Here is a 19,900-nt window from a genome sequence, read left to right as displayed (position 1 = left end):
TGTTAAGATGTCAACCTGTCCCGTTAGGATCTCAGTCAAAAATCTCATTTTTTTACAAAATGGCATTTGCATCTGATAGATCCTAACATTTATACAGAAACTCAAAAGGCCTAAATAGCTGATATAACCTCAAAGATGAATGAAGTTGGAAGATTTTACAACTGACAGATATACTTATTGCAGTAATTAAGGTAATACTGGCACAAAGATAAAAAGAACTACGAAATGGAGAAGAACCCAAAAGCAGACATCACACACAGATCACTTAATTTATAATTCAGTGAGGGAAAAGAGGGTCTTTTCAATAAATAATGCTAGACCAACTGGATATCTATATGAGAAAAAAGCCCAAAAGAATCTTTTTTTTTTTTTTTTTACTTATGATAGTCACAGAGAGAGAGAGAGAGGCAGAGACACAGGCAGAGGGAGAAGCAGGCTCCATGCACCGGGAGCCCAACGTGGGATTCGATCCGGGTCTCCAGGATCGCGCCCTGGGCCAAAGGCAGGCGCTAAACCGCTGCGCCACCCAGGGATCCCCCCAAAAGAATCTTGATACTTCATCTTACATATACACAAATATTAAGTTCAGGTAGAAGATAAATCCAAATGTGAAAAGCAAAATGATAAATCATCTAAAATATATGGAAGATCTTAGAATAGGAATAGATTTGTTTAAAGACACAGGAAACAGCACATAGGAAAAGACTGATAAATTAAAATGCTTGATATTTAAGAATTTCTTGTTTTAAAAAGTCTTCACTACATAATGGGAAAAAGTTACTTGTAATACATATATCCAACAAAAGATACTTATCTAGATAATATAAATATCTCCTGGGTATCAACGAGAAAAAATTGCAGGAGTCAAACAAGTACTTCACAAAAGGATTTCCAAAAGGCCAATAAATACAGAAAAAGATATTTAATGTTGTAAGTCATCAGAGAAGTGCTAATTAAAACCACAATGATGGGTATCCCAGGGTGGCTCAGCAGTTTAGCGCCTGCCTTTGGCCCAGGGTGTGATCCTGGAGACCCGAGATTGAGTCCCACATTGGGCTCCCTGCATGGAGCCTGCTTCTCCAGGCTTCTCTCTCTCTGTCTTTCATGAATGAATAAATAAAATCTTAAAAAAATAAATAAATAAAACCACAATGACATATCAAATAGCAGCATCCAAATGTCTAAAATTAAAAACCAACAATAAAACAATTGAGACTAAGATGGAGGAAGAACAAAATATCTGGTCAAAGGTACAATCATTCTTTTTTTTTTTTTTTTTTTTTAAGATTTTATTTATTCATGAGAGACAGAGAGAGAGGCAGAGACAAAGGCAGAGGGAAAAGCAGGCTCCATGCAGGGATTTTTTTTTTCCCTTTCAGGATTGGGATCACACCTCAAGCCAAAGGCAGATGCTCAACCGATGAGCCACGTAGGCATCGCACAACTATTCTATAGGACTATTTGGCATATCTGCCACAGTTGAACACATGCACATCCTGTGACCCTATAACCTCACTCTTTGAATACACCCATAAGAAATGTGTATGAATGGAATGCTATTTCACTGGGCTGTACTCTTATGATTTGGGAAATTTTGTGACTGAAGTTTTACTATGTAAGAAGGTATCACAGGCACTGTTTAGGTAGGTACTCAACAAGCATTTATTGAAAAACATTAAAATAGGTGTCAGATTACTACTATTTAACAAGCATATTTGGTAAAGATGATTTTTCAATAATACCAGTTCATAATAGATGCCATGAAAATTCCCTTCAAATACTAGGGCTAGGAATCTCTTCTTAGTCAAAATAGTGACAAAAGAGATTATTCCAAGGTGATTAACAGTCCCAGTTTGTTGGGGACTGAGGGTCAAACTGATGTATGAAACTTCCAGGACTAATACCAGGAAAGTTTCCGTTTGGAAACCAGAGTTTCAGCAAGCCTAGTTTGTCCCAGTTTTCCTCCTCTGTCCAATTAAAGAAAAAATAGTCAATCTGGCAACATTTGTTTGGATGGAATCATCCAATTTGTGATCTTGTTCAAAAATCTTTAATGGTACTCTGAGGTCTACAAAAAAAATTTAAGCCTGGCATTCAGTCTACGAGTCTTATCTCCCACTTCTATATGACCTGTTACAGTTTTCCACATAACTAGACTGTCTTGGTTTCTAAATGTTTTATTCTTTTGCTTTTGCTATTCCCTCCATCCAAAATACTCTATCACAGCTATTTCTTCCTCTTTAAACCCAAACAGTTCTTTGTGTTTCTTTTCCTCCATAAAACATTTTCTTATTTACCCTAAATCAATTAGTTCTTCATGTTACTGAGTTCTCTAGCACTTTATTTATGTGGTTCTCATGACACTTTCTAAACTCTACACAGCGTTATATTTAAAAGTCTCTTCCATGCTTGATGGCAATCTCCTTGGGACACTGTCTCATTCATTTGTATACCCTTAGAACATTTATCATAGTACTCATATAGTGGAAAATCAAATGTTTGATAAAAAAGAGAGAATTGTCCTACAGATACAGCTTCTGTGATTTTTTTTCCCAGAAAGTATTTGTCAAGCCAACTGAAAAACCTAACTCAACCCCATTGTAATGTCCTTCCACTCTTCTTTTTATGCACCTTTTAGTCAAATAAACTTCTGTTGCTGCAGAATTCAATACATTTTCAAACATTCTACATCATTCAACTGGCATACAAAATGAAGAGATATAGGTACACTCTTACATTGCAATTCTTAGATGGCTGGTCAACTTTCACAAGCAACAAAGTGTTTTTATTTAAGGAAGCTTATTTTGTTTCTCTTACCTTCTAATTTTGTTAGAAGACTTGATTCAGATTTATTCTTTAGGGTTACTGAATCAGTATCAAGTTCAGCAGAACTCTTCTCATCTGACATCAGAGATTCCTTGGAATTGATATTTTGAATAGACTACATGGAAAGAATAAGTTATCAAAAAAATAAAGTCTCATAAACAATAACACCACTATTTTGTCTTAGTGTTCAAAATACTGAAGTCTCATTTATGTGAAAAGATTGCTAAGTAAATTACCTACTATAATCAGATGTAGACAAACAAACTCTAATATTAATTTCTTGAATTATTGATTAGGGCATTGGGAATGGCCATATGTGCTTTCAAAGGACATAATCAACTGCTAAAATATATTCACTTAATAAAAGAGACTGAAATTTTGAATCCAACATAAGATATGTCTCATTATTTTGTTACTATGATTGTATTTTACCCCAAAAATAACATTAGTGAAAATTAAGATTTGTAGAAGTCTAAAACAGTAGTTATTCTAAATCCAAAAACTATTCTCTAAGATAGATATGATTAATTAAAACAATAAGCACAGACCATGAAAAAGGAATTACAAAAATTGTGAGGCCAGCAGTTGAACTCAAGTACAATAAGAATAGTATAACCCCTAAAAATGAGTGCACCAGAGACTAAAACTGTATCTTTGAATTCACAAAGATACATTATAATTTACTCTCATTGCTGCATAAGATGCCCTGTCAGATCAAATAATTAAACACATCAAGAAACAAAAGTTGGGGGGAATGGCTCCCCAGCTATTCCCAAACCCAAGCCAACTAATCTACTTAAACATATGCATAATAATTGTTACTTCAAAGGTATCCCGGGAGATCACCTATCATTTCTCTACCATCTCAATTTTGGAGGAACAGTTTAGGACTTCCATAGTACTTCCCATTAGTAGTCCTTATAACTCTTGGGGCTGCAGGAACTCTGTTGGATACCTTCTCCAGAAAAAACTCCATGGATCCAGGACCAGGACCCTTTACTCCATGTAAAGATTTAAAAATCAAAATACCTTTAAATGTCTCAATTCACTGGAATCATTTCCACTTGATTTAGATCCAGGCACAATTATATCTCGGCGTTCTGATCCAGACGTCTGTCTATTACCCACAAAACAAAATTGTTTTAAAGCTTAACTTGAAATTAATCTTTATAATGTGTTTTTTTTTCCATTTTAAAGTTGACTTTTTAACAACATGTACACTTAATTAGAAAGATTTCTTGAAAAAAATTTTAAATAGCATAATTACAATACAAATGTAATTAAATTGGATCTAAATTAGGTTCTGGCAGTGACAAAACCAACAGAGATAGGTATTACTTCATTATGTATTAAGTAACAGTTGTAACTAAGTATGACTGTGGTAATGGAGAATGGGACAGCAGAATATAGGTAAAACTACACTTCAGATTGAAGTAGCTTAAGGACCAGAGTACAAACCTTCCCATGTGCCTCTACCATGCCTAGTAGATAGTCTGTCATTACAAACACCAAGAAAATGACTGGCTTGGTTTTGTTCTTTTTTTATACTGGGAGAAAGTCTCCTTTATTCTTCAACTAGGTGTTTGAAGTGGAGACAACAAAAGTTATCTTCTAGATTTTGGATAACCAAAATGCTCTCTTAATATCTATCTTTGGTCAAGCCCTATGCATGACAAGATTTTAATTAAAGAATGATGACAACTAAAAACAAGCAGTTGTACTTTCGAAGTTTATTTGTAAAATGGTTCTCTGGAATCCAAGGAGGCTTTTTAATAGAAATAAGAAATCAAGAATGGTTAGTTAAGAACAGACCAGAAAAATTTCTTTAGCTAAACTGGAATACTAGATCCCATTTTTTAAAAAGGGATAAATACCCCAACTTGAAGGAAGGAGAACACACTGGATATGATGAACAATATTTCATTTCTACCTGCCCTGCCCCACCTCTTGATGCTCTGGGCTCTGAAGCAAATGAGCAAATTAATCATCTTTCCCACTGATGGCTGCTCTTCTCCTTGAATAAACTAGTAAAGAAATTCTAGATCTCTTTCCACTCCTCCTATGAAGACTTTCATATATATGAGGAAGACAGTCTTACCAGAGAGGTTACCCATAAGCAAGAAATGTCCAAACATTAGTTTTTACCCCAGGGACATCTTCATAAACTTTTAAGCTTAATATTGATGTAATATTTTTTTTCTCCTTCTTTCCTAATTTGCTAATCATTCCTTTAGTTTTCCTTTTTAAGATTTTATTTTTAAGGAATCTCTACATCCAAGATGGGGGCTCATACTCACAACACTGAGATCAAGAGTCACATGCTCCACCGACTAAGCCAGCCAGTTGCCCCCCATTCCTTTGATTTTTAAAGAGTGAAAAAGCAAAATAAAGTCATATTTCCTACTCATCCCTTTGTCCTAATAGCATTTAGAGACTTGGTAACCTTTAATACTAAATATTTAATCATAATTACTATTATGCAATAAAGGATTCTGTCATCAATCTTTGAGTATTGAAAACAAATTGAAAAATTAAAATTCAAACATACCTTTTAGTAAAACTTGGTAAAACTGAACCATCTGTCTTCCCATAATCCGGGCTACTTAGAAGGTTAACTGGGACTCTTCCAAATGGGCATGACTAAAAAAATTTTTGAAAGATTTGGTAACTAACTAAAAAATAAACATATACCTTACTGCTATCATTTTAATCAAGATAGATCAAAAGTAACTTACCCGTTTAGCTTTGTTTGTTTGTTTCAAGGAATTTCGATGACATATCTCTGCATCTTGAGGGGGCAAGTTCTCTCTACACAGAAAGAAAATATCCCAATTTTTAAAAGAATAATATTAACATATGTATTTCTATTAACTGCTAGTATTTTTACTGTAATGTGAAAATACATCTGCAGATGTATAAATAATGTAAATGTATGATGAACACTAAAAACCAAATTCAGTTTCCTTACCCATACAAAAACCTGGCTTTTGTAGTCTGTCCTCTGGAATCACAACTGATGTTCCTATTCTGTAAATGTCCAAGTGAATTGGGGAATGGTTCTTGAGTAGTCAATACTGTAGATACTGTAAAAAAATTTCAAGTGTAATTAAGTTTATCAAGACACAAGAAATACACAAAAAGTAATCTCACAAACAAGAATATTTAAAAAGATGGGACACCTAGGTGGCTCAGCAGTTGAGTATCTGCCTTCGGCTCAAGGCATGATCCCAGAGTTCCGGGATCAAGTCCCATATCCGGCTCCCTATGAGGAGCCTGCTTCTCCCTCTGCCTATGTCTCTGCCTTCTCTCTGTGTCTCTCATGAGTAAATAAATAAAAATCTTAAAAAATAAAAAAGAATATCTAAGAAGATAATTTATAGTAAACATTCGTTCCCAAATATGACATGCAGACATGAAGATGTTACAATTCTCTAACTATACTTTGTAATTTTCATGACACACCTGTTTCCCCAGAAAAAAGGCACAGTCCCTATTTCTAAAAATAAAAAGTCACTCTCTTGCTTAGACTGAATTGTTTTTAATGTGTTACGAATGAGTTTGATTAAAGAAAAAAAAATCCAACAGGGTTAATAAAGATTTTGTTACTCCTTAAAGTCCTACCTCCTTTACATCTAAAATTTAATCTTAGATTTTGATCATTCTACAAAGATGGTATTTTCTTTTTTAAAGATTTTTATTTATTTGTTCATGATAGACATAGAGAGAGAGAGAGGCAGAGACACGAGAGGGAGAAGCAGGCTCCATGCCGGGAGCCCGATGCGGGACTCAATCCCAGGACTCCAGGATCGTGCCCCGGGCCAAAGGCAGGTGCCAAACCGCTGAGCCACCCAGGGATCCCCTACAAAGATGGTATTTTTAAAAAAATATTATCCTGGGGGTGCCTGGGTGGCTCAGTGGGTTAAGCTTCTGCCTTTGGCTCAGGTCATGATCCTGGGGTTCTGGGCTAGAGACCCACATGGGGCTCCTTGCTCAGCAGGGAATCTGCTTCTCCCTCTCAGTGGCCTGCCCCAGCTGACTGTGCACCCATGTGCATGCTCTCTCGCACTCTCTAATTAACAAATAAAATCTTTATAAATAAATTATCCTGAATTTTTTGCCACAGAAAAGTAGTAGTACACATTAATACATTTACCTGATAAACTCTTCTTTTCCTCCTCTGAAAGCAGCTGCTTCTTTTGAAGGTTTAAATTCTGAATGGCAATTTCCAGCATTTCCAGTGGTACTGCTCCACATTCTACAGCTTTATGAAGAAGTTGTTTACTTTTTTTGAAATTACCTAACAAAGTAAAAAATAATTGTCATTTTAATGCAGCAATCTTCTATTTCTCAGATACTTATTCATCAGGATCTAGGGAGAAAATTTAAAAATTTAAAAGGTTTAGGCAAAAATATTTATTCCAAGATTCATGTACCTTATTTCATTAGCAAATAAAAGCAATTTCTCTCTCCTGGTAATAATGCCTGTCAGTTTACTTATGTAATATGTAGTTAACATAATTATGCATTAGTTTATCACTACTGTCTGTTTTCTTTTTTTTTACTGTCTGTTTTCAAAAGTAAAAGAAATATAACAAAGTAGTATAAACTCGGGGCAGTAAAAATCAAATAAAACAAAACTTAGGGAATTTAGTAAAAGGGAAAACTAAGTCCTAGATGTTATTATAGTCCTAAGAACACCAACCTGTTACAACACAGTATAATTATCATTCATGACAACATTTAGTTATTAAGGTTGACATCTTTTGCTAAAGAGAATCCTCCATCAAAAGGATCTATATTTTAAAAAGTAATAACAGAGAAGATTAGCCTTTAGCTACCAGACTTAGCTATACCATCCCAAAAATGCAAAATAATTGAGATTACCATAATTATCTGAATACAAATAAATCACCAAATTTTCTTTCAACTGCAAACTTACTCAATATATTTTGTCTAGAATTTGATTTATCAATATCAAATGTATACATCATGGATCATATGGAATGTGTTAGCATTTATGGGAGCCACTCAGCTATGTTATACACTTGGCACTTAGGATTTAAAAATGATTGAGAGATGGCTTCTAGCTTCTGACAGTTTACAAATTTTAAGAATATAAACATATCTGAGAGTGGCTTAGTATACATTTATTCAGAAGAGTGGTATTTTAGGATTTAAAATTTTTAGGGCAGCAAAAGAAAGGTAGGCTTAGATAAGAACTAGTAAGTAGGGAGCTTAACAAGGTCATAGACCCTTTTGAGAGTCTGATAAAAAATGTGGAATGTCCACCAACCTTACAAAAATATATATACACACTTAACTGCACATATGATTTCACAGATGCACATAATTCCTGAAAGCCTATTCATAACCTTGTTCAAAATAATCACAGTTTTGACCTTGAGGCCACTACTACATTGCAGTGATAGTTTATTTCTTTTTCGCAGATAACAAAATTAGAGATTTTCAGTATTTATGTGTTCTAATGTATAAAATTTACAGTTGCTATTGATAGGCCGTAATACTTCAACAAATGTTTTAAGTAGAATGAAGGAGAGAGGGTATTAAAGGCCTGGCCAAACTTACTCTAATTAGCAAGGAGGAATCAATTTTCCTAGGCAGAAAAGGAATGATTTTTTTAAAAAGTCACCTGACAGTACACAGGATGGATTAGAGATGATTCAGATCACTAGGCCTCAAATCTTGTAAATAAGTAAAAGTTCAGGGTTCTCAATCCATTTCCTGAGGTTTTGCAATGCTTTTCTCCAACCTCAACCCTGGGAAATACACTCCAGTGACTAAGCCCTGCTTTGGGCAGCGGGATGGGGATTCTGGTTGAGCCAAACCAATAGTGATAATGTATGCATACTGGTAGTAAATGGGATTGTGGTTGGAGCAGAAATAAGGCAGAGGGAAAATTAGAAACATGTGGTCAGAAGGCAGACTGAGCGCAGATCCAAAAGCCCTGGAAAATGAGAAAAAGAAAAGACTAAAGAATGGGTAGGCTAAAAACATCTGAAGAGATTCTCATGGTTCTGTCCAAAAAAGTCCAGATTACACAAGAATCAAATGAACAAGAAATAAAAGGTCCTACAGTAGTTTGCTTTGTCTTTTTAATTAAAAAGGATAACTACCAATTAATGCTACAATTATATTTTGATGTGTATCTTGATATTATGAGACCAAGCAAGGAAACTTTATCTAAATGCCAACGTAAGTATCTTATGTCCTTCTATCACACAAATATTCAGTGAAAAAGCTACTTTCCTTTAGACATTTCCTGAATCTAATTAATAGCACAAACACAACTTTCCGGCTTATTTCCAGGGATTATGCCTCACAAGTAGAAAAGCTAAAATAACAAATATTCTCTGCATTTATATGTCAGCGGCATTCTTCCCCCACATTATCTGATCAACTTTCATGCTTTTTGCCACAGAATTCTACTTCATATATATGATTTAACACTACAATGTGAGTTACAGCAGTAAGCAATCTATTAAAATTTGGACTTGACATTTTCAAATTACCTTGCGATAGTTCAAATTGTGCAAAAGATATATGCACGAAAGCAAATTTCTTGCAGTTTGCTTTGGCCATATTAAAGTAGTCACGGGCATCGTCTGGCTCCTGAATACTGTAATAAAGATTTCAGAGTCAAATTTTAAGAAAAAGGACAGAGCTACCTAAGTTTGAGAACTCCTCATTCAATTTTCCAAGGAACGTGGGATATTGTTTTTTTCTGCGTGTAAAATTAAATACTGATAAGTTGATTTTTAAAATGTTTTTAGGCAGAGTCCAGAATATGTAACTCTTGTGGAAATACGTACATAGTAAACAGAGTTTACAATATTCACTTGTAAATTCTAAACAAAAAAATGTGGTTAAAAAATATTACTTTTCTTACAATCAACCCTGACATGGTTCTTTTCATAATGTAGTTATGTGCTATGTATGTAGTTAAATGTAGTTAAAAAGTGAATACTTACGCTTTTAATTCAGCAAATCTCACTTGAATTTGAGCAAAACTCTCATTTTGCCCATATTTATCTGGAGGCAGGGCTTCAATTGCTTGACTATAACGACCAATCAATTTATTTAAAAGAGCATCATTTAGAGGAACACTGTTTTTCTCTAGTTTGAGCAACAAATTCAACCAGTCCTCTGGGTTGTTTGCCATCATCATAATTTGATTAACAGTTCCCGAGTTATCTGAACAAGAAGAACAAAATATACCATAACAAATGCCAAATTGCACTTCCCCTTCAAATTAGTTAATAATTTATATTTTTGGTATAGATGTACATGAACTCCTTAAAACCTTTAAAACTTCAACAAGTCATAAATATAAGCAACTTATTTATTGCATATATGTCTTTATAAGAGTTTATCTTACTCCAAAAGTTACATATTTTGAAGGAAAGAAAAACTTTGGAAACAGTTTTCTTGTAAGTAGCTTTTTAAAAAGACCATATGTAGTCTAAGAAAATTTTATGCTCTACCAGCTTAATTCTATTTCAGCACTCTAACTATCCAAAGAAAACCTAAGCCTCTCCCACCAACACCTATAACAACTTTGTTAGAAAATTCATCAATGACTTACTCATTAAAGATTTTAAAACTTACTGTTGCATTCCTAACATACCTTTCTTTACCTCATCCATCCAACACAATCTCCATATATCTCAAACTTACCTTTAACCCAGTCAAACAAAACCAATTTATAAAAGATAACCGGTATGGTTATTTTCTTCTCCCTCCAAGTTACCTCCAGAATTTTCATGTTGTGATTGATTGATGGATTGATTGATTTACTTACTGTCAGTCATTTTAAAAAGACAAATTGAATTAATATCAATCTCCTGTTCAGGATATTTTAGTCATTACTCACATTATTACATTCAGATTTCCCAGAGAAACTATCATTTCTATGAGTTTTAGTTACCTTCAATAAGGGCAAAATCTTTGCTTTTACAAAAAAAAATTGTTGTTTCTGCTTTTTACTAAAACATAACATGTTCACAACTCTGCTTTTTAATTTTAATCTGGGCTGATATTAATTTCATTTTCCACTTTTTTACCTCCCTTCCATTGCTTTCCTAAAAAATTAGTCTGCAAAATGTCTAAAAACCACTGTTTGCAAATGTATTCCTCATGCCTCTGAGTACTCCATTCTCTCCCTACTCAGAACTTAAATTGTGTCTTTATTGTGTTAGTATTCAGTTGATGCCAAGCATATTTCACAGTGCAGCACAGTGAATATATAAATTGTTGTCACCTAGAAACCATGGTTTTAAGCATCTATGGATGCTTATAATACTTACAATGACTTATATCCCAGCTATCAATACATGTTAAGTATTTAGTTTTGAGTGAGCTAAGAATTTTAAATAAGGACTCATCTTGGTGTGCAAGCTTTGTTAACATTATTTAAATACACATAATAAAGTATGGTAATATTCTAAGATTTTGCTTAACACCAAAATGATCAGTTTCTAGGTTGTTCCAAGTGAGTAGGATCTGCCATCATGACTAGACTTCAGGGTCTTCCACTTATTTTCAATCCCTCACACACTTAATGGTCAATATAGATATAACAAATTTATCTAAAAGTCACATTTAAAACAACCCCAACAATCTGAAATATAGAAAGAATTAGGCTTCTGACCTAACTGCTCATAAAGCTAGGGTATTAAACTTTGGGGACTTTCTTTCATCATCCAATAAAAATTTAAGTATCTACTAAATGCCAGGCACCTAAATAAATAAATAAATAAATGCCAGGCACCATTTTAAGCTCTATAGATATAGCAAATCAGACAAAAGTCATGCCTTCATGGAGCTCACATTCTCGTGGAGGAGATAGACAACAAACAAATTCATGAGTAAATTAGATATAAGGTGATTAGTGCTATAGAGACAAATAATACAAGGAAAGTATATACATGCTCACACCAGCAGGTTGCTATTTTAAATAGGTGGGCTAGGAAAGGCCGCACTGAGAGGACCTGTGAACAGACTTGGAAAAGCTAAGAGCAGAGAGATATCTCAGGGGCGGTGTTCAAGGCAGAGAGCAAGAACAAAGGCATTGGGGTAGGTCTAGCATATAGGAGAGAGCAGGGAAACCACGGTCACTGAAACAGAGTAGGTAAGAGAGAATAGAATAAAAGAAGGAGTAATAATAGGATAAAAGGAAGATTCTCCCCTATCAAAAATTGAGTGTTTGACGTTAAGTGTATACATCATTTCATTACAATTCATCTGGTTCTCAGTTTGCAGCAAAAATGAAATGGAAAAAAATGGCATATCTACTGTTGGCAGGTGTATCAACAGAAAGAACAGCTGACAGTAATGCAAGCATTAAGTGTACACTGTAAAGGGTTTCTATTTTTAGGAATGCAAAAAAAACATGGGAACATTTCCACACAGAAGGGTTAAAATATAAGGTGCTTGTAGTCTAATTGGTAAGCAACAATTACTGAGAAAAAGTGTATTTGTGAAATGCAAGTGGATAACACTTCATTCCTTTACCTTAGCGGGCACTCAAAGAAAAGAAACTCACCTGTAGAATCAGCAGAGACTTTATTCAAGCTTAGTTCATCAGTAAGGTCTTCATTTTTAAATTTATTTTTAATATCTCTCACTTTGTTCATTATAGAATCAATTGTCAATTCTCTGCCACCTACGTCTTCAGCCTCCATTTCTAAGGCAAGAAAGAAAAAAAAAAAAAGAACTGGGCATCATTCCTTTTTACTAGCATTAAAGAAAAAAGATGTTTTAACTAGCCTTTTAGAACCCAGAAGACTAAAGTATTCGTTATACTATCACATCTAAACACAGATATTATCAGAGTAGTATTTGTGAAGCTATGTGCATAAAAACAACAGCATATCCTTATAATTTGTCCAGCAAGGTTTCCAATAGGCCAGGTACGCCTTTTCTTCCCAAAAGAAACTTCAATGAAGCCATTGCACAACACAGAAATTGCTGCCCTTCCTTACTTTCAAACTTTCCATTTTTCTTCCACACTTTCACTTTTTACAGAACTATTTCCTCTGGGCCATGTGCAAACCCTTTTTTTTTTTTTTTTTTTTTTTTTTTTTTTTTTTTTTAATGTGAGGGAACGTTTGCTTGGATTCTGGCAGTGACATATAGATATAAAGAATGTTTTTGATAATAACCATTCCTTTATTCACCAGCTGTATGCAAGTCAATCTGCACATTACAAGTGCTTCCAAGGCGTATTGCCAAAATGCAATAAACATGATCGCCTTTTATTGATGAATGGGATATTAGAAGGCTTATTCTTATGCCTATTTGGCAGAATTATGATTTGCTATCTTAAATCATGCTAAAACCAAGAAATGTACTGCATTCTTCTAGCACCGAGCACTTGCTCACCTGCAGGGTGGTGATGCTGCAAAGGGCAGTTCATCCTGTCACTCTCAGGTTTGAGAGTCTCAGACATTAACCCGGTGGCCCAGGGCAAATACTACCAATACCGCCCCTGACCTCGAGTCCTGACAGTGAAAAGGGGCGATAAAGTGGGCAGCCAGACACCACTATCTCAAGTCGGGTTCAAAAGGTAACTGTCAGAACGAGGTCACCGTTTCCTCTCCCAGTCCTAAAACACCAGACAAGAGGGCAAATCCTTTGGGAAACGATCTCCTGTCCCCAAAACTCCCCCCCAGGGGCCCGCCAGGCTCTCTCTTCAGCGAGGCACACACCCACCTCTCGTTTCCTGGGTCCTCAGCAAAATCGCCCCCTCCACCCACCCACCGGAGAGGCGGAAGCAGCGAAGCCTCCCCTCCCCCTCCCTTCGTGTAGCCGCGCCCCCCCCCTTCTACCAGGCCCTGAGTCCTCCCCGCCTCGCCCTCACCACTCACCGGCCCTCGCGGCTAAGGAGCCCCACACACGGGCCGCCGCCGTCCCTCGGTGTGTGTCTGCGAGGGAAGAACACCGCCGGAAAGCGGAATCGGGAAGAAAAGATGGAATCCAGATCCCTCTCCTCAAACACGTTTGAATTTCCCCGCCGCTGCCGCCGCGGCTGCCGGTTGGTCGGTTCTGGTCACGTGGGGGCGTCTGCCGTAATTGGCTCGTGCGCGTCAGCACCGCCCGGGCGCCTGGGACCGCCCCGTTCGCCGCGCGGGGTCCTGCGCTCCGACTCCTCCCGGTCTGCGCGGGCGGTAGCGTAGTGCTGTTGCCGGGTGGGCGTCCCGGGTGTCACCAGGCCGGGTCTCCTGCCTTGCCCCGTCTTAGGCGGCCCAGATTCTTGCCGGGGAGGGAGCCACCCCTGGGCAGGGCTACCTGGCGAGAGGAAGCTAGTGACGGAGACCGTTAGTCCCAGCATCAGGACCTAAACGATGCCTGTGAGTCGGCCCTTCCCGCCTCGGTGCCACCCGATTGGGTCCTTCACCCTCCCACTGCCCCGCCTGGGGGGGACGTGGCAAGCAAGGATCCTTCTCAGAGCTACCTGTACGCCTGCTGCCTGCGCAAGAATCTCCGTGCTTTTCTGTCCTTGAGCTTCCACCTGGCCTTCCCGCTCTAAAATAAGTAACTCCGCGCTTCCTCTTGGAGCCCAGGCCCCCCCTCCCCTCTGTCAGAATTCCGCTCGGAATACGCGAGCCCGTCGGGAAGGCGGCGGCCGGAACACGCCTGATCAGCCCGCTTCCTCCCAATTGGTCCCCTTTAAGAGCTCAGGCGCCTGCAGGGGAAGGGCACCTCCCTTGCTGCAGGGGAAGGGCACCTCCCTTGCTGGGCCTTTGCTGTTAAAGTGGCTTTGTGTTTCCAGGTTGCGCACATTCTGCTATAAACATCGGGGTGCAGGTGTTCTCCGGCATTTCCCTGCATCTGTATCTTTGGGGTAAATCCCCAGCAGTGCAATTGCTGGGTCGTAGGGCAGGTCTATTTTTAACTCTTTGAGGAAACTCCACACAGTTTTCCAGAGTGGCTGCACCAGTTCACATTCCCACCAACAGTGCAAGAGGGTTCCCCTTTCTCCACATCCTCTCCAACATTGGTTGTTTCCTGTCTTGTTTTTTGTTTGTTTCCTGCCTTGTTAATTTTCCCCATTCTCACTGGGGTGAGGTGGTATCTCATTGTGGTTTTGATGTGTATTTCCCTGATGGCAAGTGATGCGGAGAGGGACAGATATTATATGGTCTCATTTATTTGGGGAATACAAAAAATAGTGAAAGGGATTATAAGGAAAAGGAGAGAAAATGAGTGAAAGTATCAGTTAGGGTGTCAGAACATGAGAGACTCCTAACTCCGGGAAACGAACAAGGGATAGTGGAAAGGGTGGTGGGCGGGGGTTGGGGTGACTGGGTGATGGGCACTGAGGGGGGCACTTGACGGGATGAGCACTGGGTGAATATGCTATATGTTGGCAAATTGAACACCAATATAAATAAATGAATGAATGAAATGCTATATGTTGGCAAATTGAACACCAATATAAATGAATGAATGAATAAATAAATAAATAAGTAAATAAATGCAGCCTGGATGGCCCAGCGGTTTAGCGCCTGCCTTCAGCCCAGGGCGTGATCCTGGGGACCCGGGATCAAGTCCCAAGTCAGGCTCCCTGCATGGAGCCTGCTTCTCCCTTTGCCTGTGTCTCTGCCTCTCTCTGTCTTTGTCTCTCATGAATAAATAAATGAAAATCTTTAAAAATAAATAAATAAATAAAAATATTTACAAAATTTTTTTTTAAAAGTGGCCTTGTGGTTCAAGGCACCACTTTCTCTTCTCTGCCAATTGAAGAGAGGTCTTTGTTGTGTCGGCATTAGGACATCTATTGTATGGTAGAAAAGGCTGGTTGGTTTTGTGTATGTGTAGGAAAGGAACTACAGAGGTCCCTTGTTAACTCCAAAATTGCCCTGAGAACCCTTGCATTCCCAGGTCTGGCTAGGCACTTAGCCAGCCAGGAAGGCTTTCCTCACTTAATGCATCTTTCCATGTCCACTGGTTATATATTTATACTTCAGCAGAACAGAATCATCTGCTGTAGCATGGTTGGGTGATCGCCACCTCTACGCCATTGTGCCTAACACTGCATTTACCTGGAAGAAATTGGTTATTCCACCAATTCTTGTTGATGTCTTAGGGACTGATTCAAAACTTGCATTTTCCTAAAAATACACCCTAACACTTCTTTCTTTATACTCATTCCTTTGGTAATCTCCAGTCTCAATTTAAAAATATCAACTGTATGCTAATGACTCCCAAATTTATATGTCCAGCTGAGTTCTCTCCCCTGAACTTCAGAATCATATATTCATTGCCTACTTAACATCTCTACTTACCCATCTCATAGGCATCTAAAAACTGAAAATGTCCAAAACTGAGCCCCTGATCTTCCTCTCCCTTATCCCCCAAACCTATTTCTTACAAAATCTGCTCTGTAAAAGACAATTCCATTGTTCTAATTTTTAGGTCAAAACCTTTGGTGTATGCATGACCCCACATCCAATCTATAAACAGACTGTGTTAGGTCCAGCAAGGTATTCCTGAAATGCTACCACTTCTCCCCACCTGCTCTGCTGCCAGCCTAGTCCTTCATCACTCACTTGAATTATTGCACTAACCTCCAGGCTGGTCTCCTTGCTCCTCTTCTTCATCTCACTTCAAATTATTCTCCAGCACAACAGAGTATTCTTAAATCACATTACATCATTCCTTTGCTCAAAACCCTTCAGAGCTCCTTGTCTCACCCAGAATAAGAGCCAAAAGTCCTTAGAATGGTCTAGAGCTACACTGTTCAGTATGGTAACTATTAGCTACATAGGCTATTGAGTACTTCAAATGTGGCTAGTGCAACAGAGGAACTCAATTTTTAAATTAATTAGGTTCATTAAAACCTGACATTCTGGGCAATTATTGGAAGATTTCTATGTTTAGAACCTGAGTATGTGAATCTACTTTTTCAAATGTAAATCTGTGACATCTACATGTAGATTAAGTACTTTCAATGAAAGTGCTTATAGGTTTTACATATAAATACACCCTGGATTTTGAAGACTTAGTATGAAAAAATGTAAAATATATTATGGATAATGTAAATATTGATCATAGTCTGAAATGATATTTTTGATATATTGTATTAAAGTATATCATTAAAATTAATATCACCTGTCACAGACCAGAGGCAAGTAAGGAGATATGATAAGTAAATGCAATAGGGTATCATGGATTGGATCCTGGAACAGCAAGTGAACATTAATGGACAAACTGATGAAATCCAAATAATAAATGTGATTTAGTTAATAGTAATGTACCAGTTTTCGTGTCTTAATTTTGACAAATGTATCACAGTAATATATGATCTTAAAGATAGGAAAATTGAGTAAAGAGTATACACCAATTTTCTTTTTTTTTTTTTAAGATTTTATTTATCTATTCATGAGAAACACAGAGCACGAGAGAAAGAGGCAGAGACACAGGCAGAGGGAGAAGCAGGCTCCATGCAGGGAGCCAGACGTGGGACTCGATCCCGGGACTCCAGGATCACAACCTGGGCTGAAGGCGGCGCTAAACCCCTGAGCCACCTGGGTTGCCCATACACACCAATTTTCTATACTACATTTGCAACTTTGTGTAAACCAAAAATTACTTCAAAATAAAAAATTTATTGAGATTTAATTTCATCTGTTTCTTTGTACTTTTTTAATATGGCTAAAGGAAATTTGACAATTACATATGTGATTTGCATTATATTTCCAGCAGTGGTCTATAAAATCCTATAGTTTTACTTATTTATGTTATTTATTTTCTGACTCTACCTGCCCCTCCAGTAGAATGTAAACCCCAGGAGTACAGGAATTTTTGTCTACTTTGTTCGATACAGTATCATTAGGGCTTAGAATGGTATCTGGAACTTTGCAGACATTCAGTGAATGTTAGCTAAATACTAACATTTGCAATCATTGGAGTATTTCAGAATCCTGTTTCCTCTACTATATTTGCAGACTTCTTGAGAACAGGCAACTAACCACGTAAGCTTCCTATAAGTGCTTGAAGAACCTTTTTATTGTACCCTACACTACTCTCAGAAACTATTTATTGACAGGTTATCATTACAAGCTATTCAGAAACAAAACTAGGTACCATTCTTGGCTAAATGCTTTATTAATTATTTTCATGGAAGATATGTAACAATGTGCCATATTGGAATAAATAGTTCCACTGCAGTGTTTAGATGTCCACATACGAGGGTGTCCATGGCTCTCCTGCTTTACCCAGAATCAGTGCTTCTGACTTACCTATCCAAATAGATTTTGATCCTTACCTGTTGTTCATTCAGGCCATTGGAATCATAGACCAATGATAAGCCACTTCCAGAGATGAGTAAGGAAATGAAGTTGTTCCAGTAAAGATGATGTACCACAATCACTAGTTTGTCTTAAAACCAACTTCATCTGACAGTGAATAAACTTGTTTATTTTCAGTCAAGCCTTCCACAAAACAATACAATTCACCAAGAATTCACCAATTCACCTTATAACTTTAAGATGGAAAACTTCACATTTTTTTCTTACACAAATAAAAGTTTGGATCATGTAAGTTTGCCATTATCATCATGTCACCTTTTTGTGCTAATCTGACAATTTTCTGTTAGCATCTTTTTTTTTTTTTTAATTTCAATTACTGAAGTTATTTTACATGAGTTCACTAAATCCCAAACTTTATTCCAGAAACTGTTTCCCATACTTGGATTTACTTTTGCAATGATAAGTTTTTAGAGAATGTAGTCAGTTATGCACTGCTTTACAATTATTTATTCTGGGACTAAAAACGTATTCGTATACCTGCTTTGGGTGCATTTAGGAATGCTATGAAGCTATAGGAATGGTCAGAGTCTATACAAATAATAGAAGGAAAGCTACATATCACAGAATGGACCAAGTATTTTTCAAGAGAAAAAAGAAAGGACAAGGACAGTCAACAGAGTACTTCAGGATTGTGAAGAGAAATGGCAATGACAGTTTAGATTATGTTCTGACCCAGGAAAAGAGCAGTGACATTTTGGGACCACTACTTGGAAACCAGGTATTTAGTTATTCAGGCAACAGATCATGCTAACAAATGACAGAAGACAAGTAAAATTCCGATTTTTCTTTTTTCTCCATCATGGATAATAGCATTCAAACTGACAATCTTAAAAAAGAAGATGATTGGGACGTCTGTGTGGCTCAGGTGATTAAGCATCTGGCTCTTGATTTTGGCTCAGGTCACGATCTTAAGACCCTTATGGGGCTCTGCTCTGGGCGTGGCATCTGCTTGAGATTCTCTCTCTCCCTTTTCCTCTGCCCATCTTCTCCCTCCACTCCTGCCTCAAAACAAAAAACAAATATGGTTGAGGTTCTTATCAGGTGAAGCTATATAAGAAAGATATTTGGGGCGCCTGGGTGGCTCAGTTAGTTAAGTGTCTATCTTTAGCTCAAGTCATGATCCTAGGATTCTGGGATGCAGCTGCATGTTGGGCTTGCTGCTCAGCAAGGAGTCTGCTTGTCTTTCTCTCCCTCTGCCACTCCCCCTGTTGTGTTCTCTCTCTCTCTCTCTTTCTTGCACTCTCTCTTTCAAAGAAATAAATAAAACCTTAAAAAAAGACATTAAAATTTACTGATACAATGACTTTTTTTTTTAATTTTAGCCATATGTTTTCAATTTCGGCTATATAAAAGGAACCTCACATAGCTGGGTAATATACTGGGGATAATAAACAGAATATTGAAAAAAATTTGTATTATAGTCCCAGAAACATTGTCGGCAGCTTCTGAAAAGTCATGATAAGAAGACCAATGATGGAAAATCAGAAACAGACAAATGGCTCTTTTTAGAAAAAGTAAAATTTGGAAGCTATAGTCTATATAATATTGATGTGGATTTTTTGCTCAATTCTGGAATACATTATAGAATTGTTTGGAAGCAGAGAGCTGCAGATACCAACATGAATTCTTTAAGAAAAATCCATGTAGAATTATCTCTTAATTGTGACAGTGTCTAAATTTAGGGAAGGCAATAAACATAGAATACCTTCATTTATGCAAAGAAAGTGATAAAGCCTCTCTTA

The 19,900-nt window shown here is 37.2% G+C and overlaps 1 protein-coding gene across 6 annotated transcripts in view; it reads right to left on the bottom strand.

The window, feature by feature from the left end:
* Positions 1 to 14,504, bottom strand: part of TTK (TTK protein kinase) — a 41,308-nt gene extending 26,804 nt beyond the window's left edge. The window contains exons 1-12 of one of the 6 annotated variants that reach the window (XM_072735913.1): positions 14,300 to 14,492; positions 13,713 to 14,147; positions 13,228 to 13,450; positions 12,389 to 12,529; positions 9,816 to 10,038; positions 9,357 to 9,463; positions 6,980 to 7,123; positions 5,795 to 5,909; positions 5,562 to 5,634; positions 5,375 to 5,466; positions 3,856 to 3,943; positions 2,818 to 2,941 (exon numbers count right to left, since the gene is read on the bottom strand). In XM_072735913.1, the coding sequence (XP_072592014.1) occupies positions 2,818 to 2,941; positions 3,856 to 3,943; positions 5,375 to 5,466; positions 5,562 to 5,634; positions 5,795 to 5,909; positions 6,980 to 7,123; positions 9,357 to 9,463; positions 9,816 to 10,038; positions 12,389 to 12,529; positions 13,228 to 13,294 (1,174 nt within the window). In that variant the 5' untranslated portion in view covers positions 13,295 to 13,450; positions 13,713 to 14,147; positions 14,300 to 14,492. Of the gene's footprint in view, positions 1 to 2,817; positions 2,942 to 3,855; positions 3,944 to 5,374; positions 5,467 to 5,561; positions 5,635 to 5,794; positions 5,910 to 6,979; positions 7,124 to 9,356; positions 9,464 to 9,815; positions 10,039 to 12,388; positions 12,530 to 13,227; positions 13,451 to 13,712 lie in introns of all 6 variants that reach the window. The other 5 variants (XM_072735920.1, XM_072735904.1, XM_072735930.1 and 2 more) reach the window with 5 other exon arrangements.
* Between the last annotated feature and the right edge of the window lie 5,396 nt (positions 14,505 to 19,900).

This window comes from Vulpes vulpes, chromosome 1, assembly GCF_048418805.1.
Source record: "Vulpes vulpes isolate BD-2025 chromosome 1, VulVul3, whole genome shotgun sequence".
NCBI lineage: Eukaryota > Metazoa > Chordata > Mammalia > Carnivora > Canidae > Vulpes > Vulpes vulpes.
The sequence above is the reverse complement of the archived record's forward strand: the minus strand, read 5'-3'. Positions and strand labels throughout refer to the sequence as shown.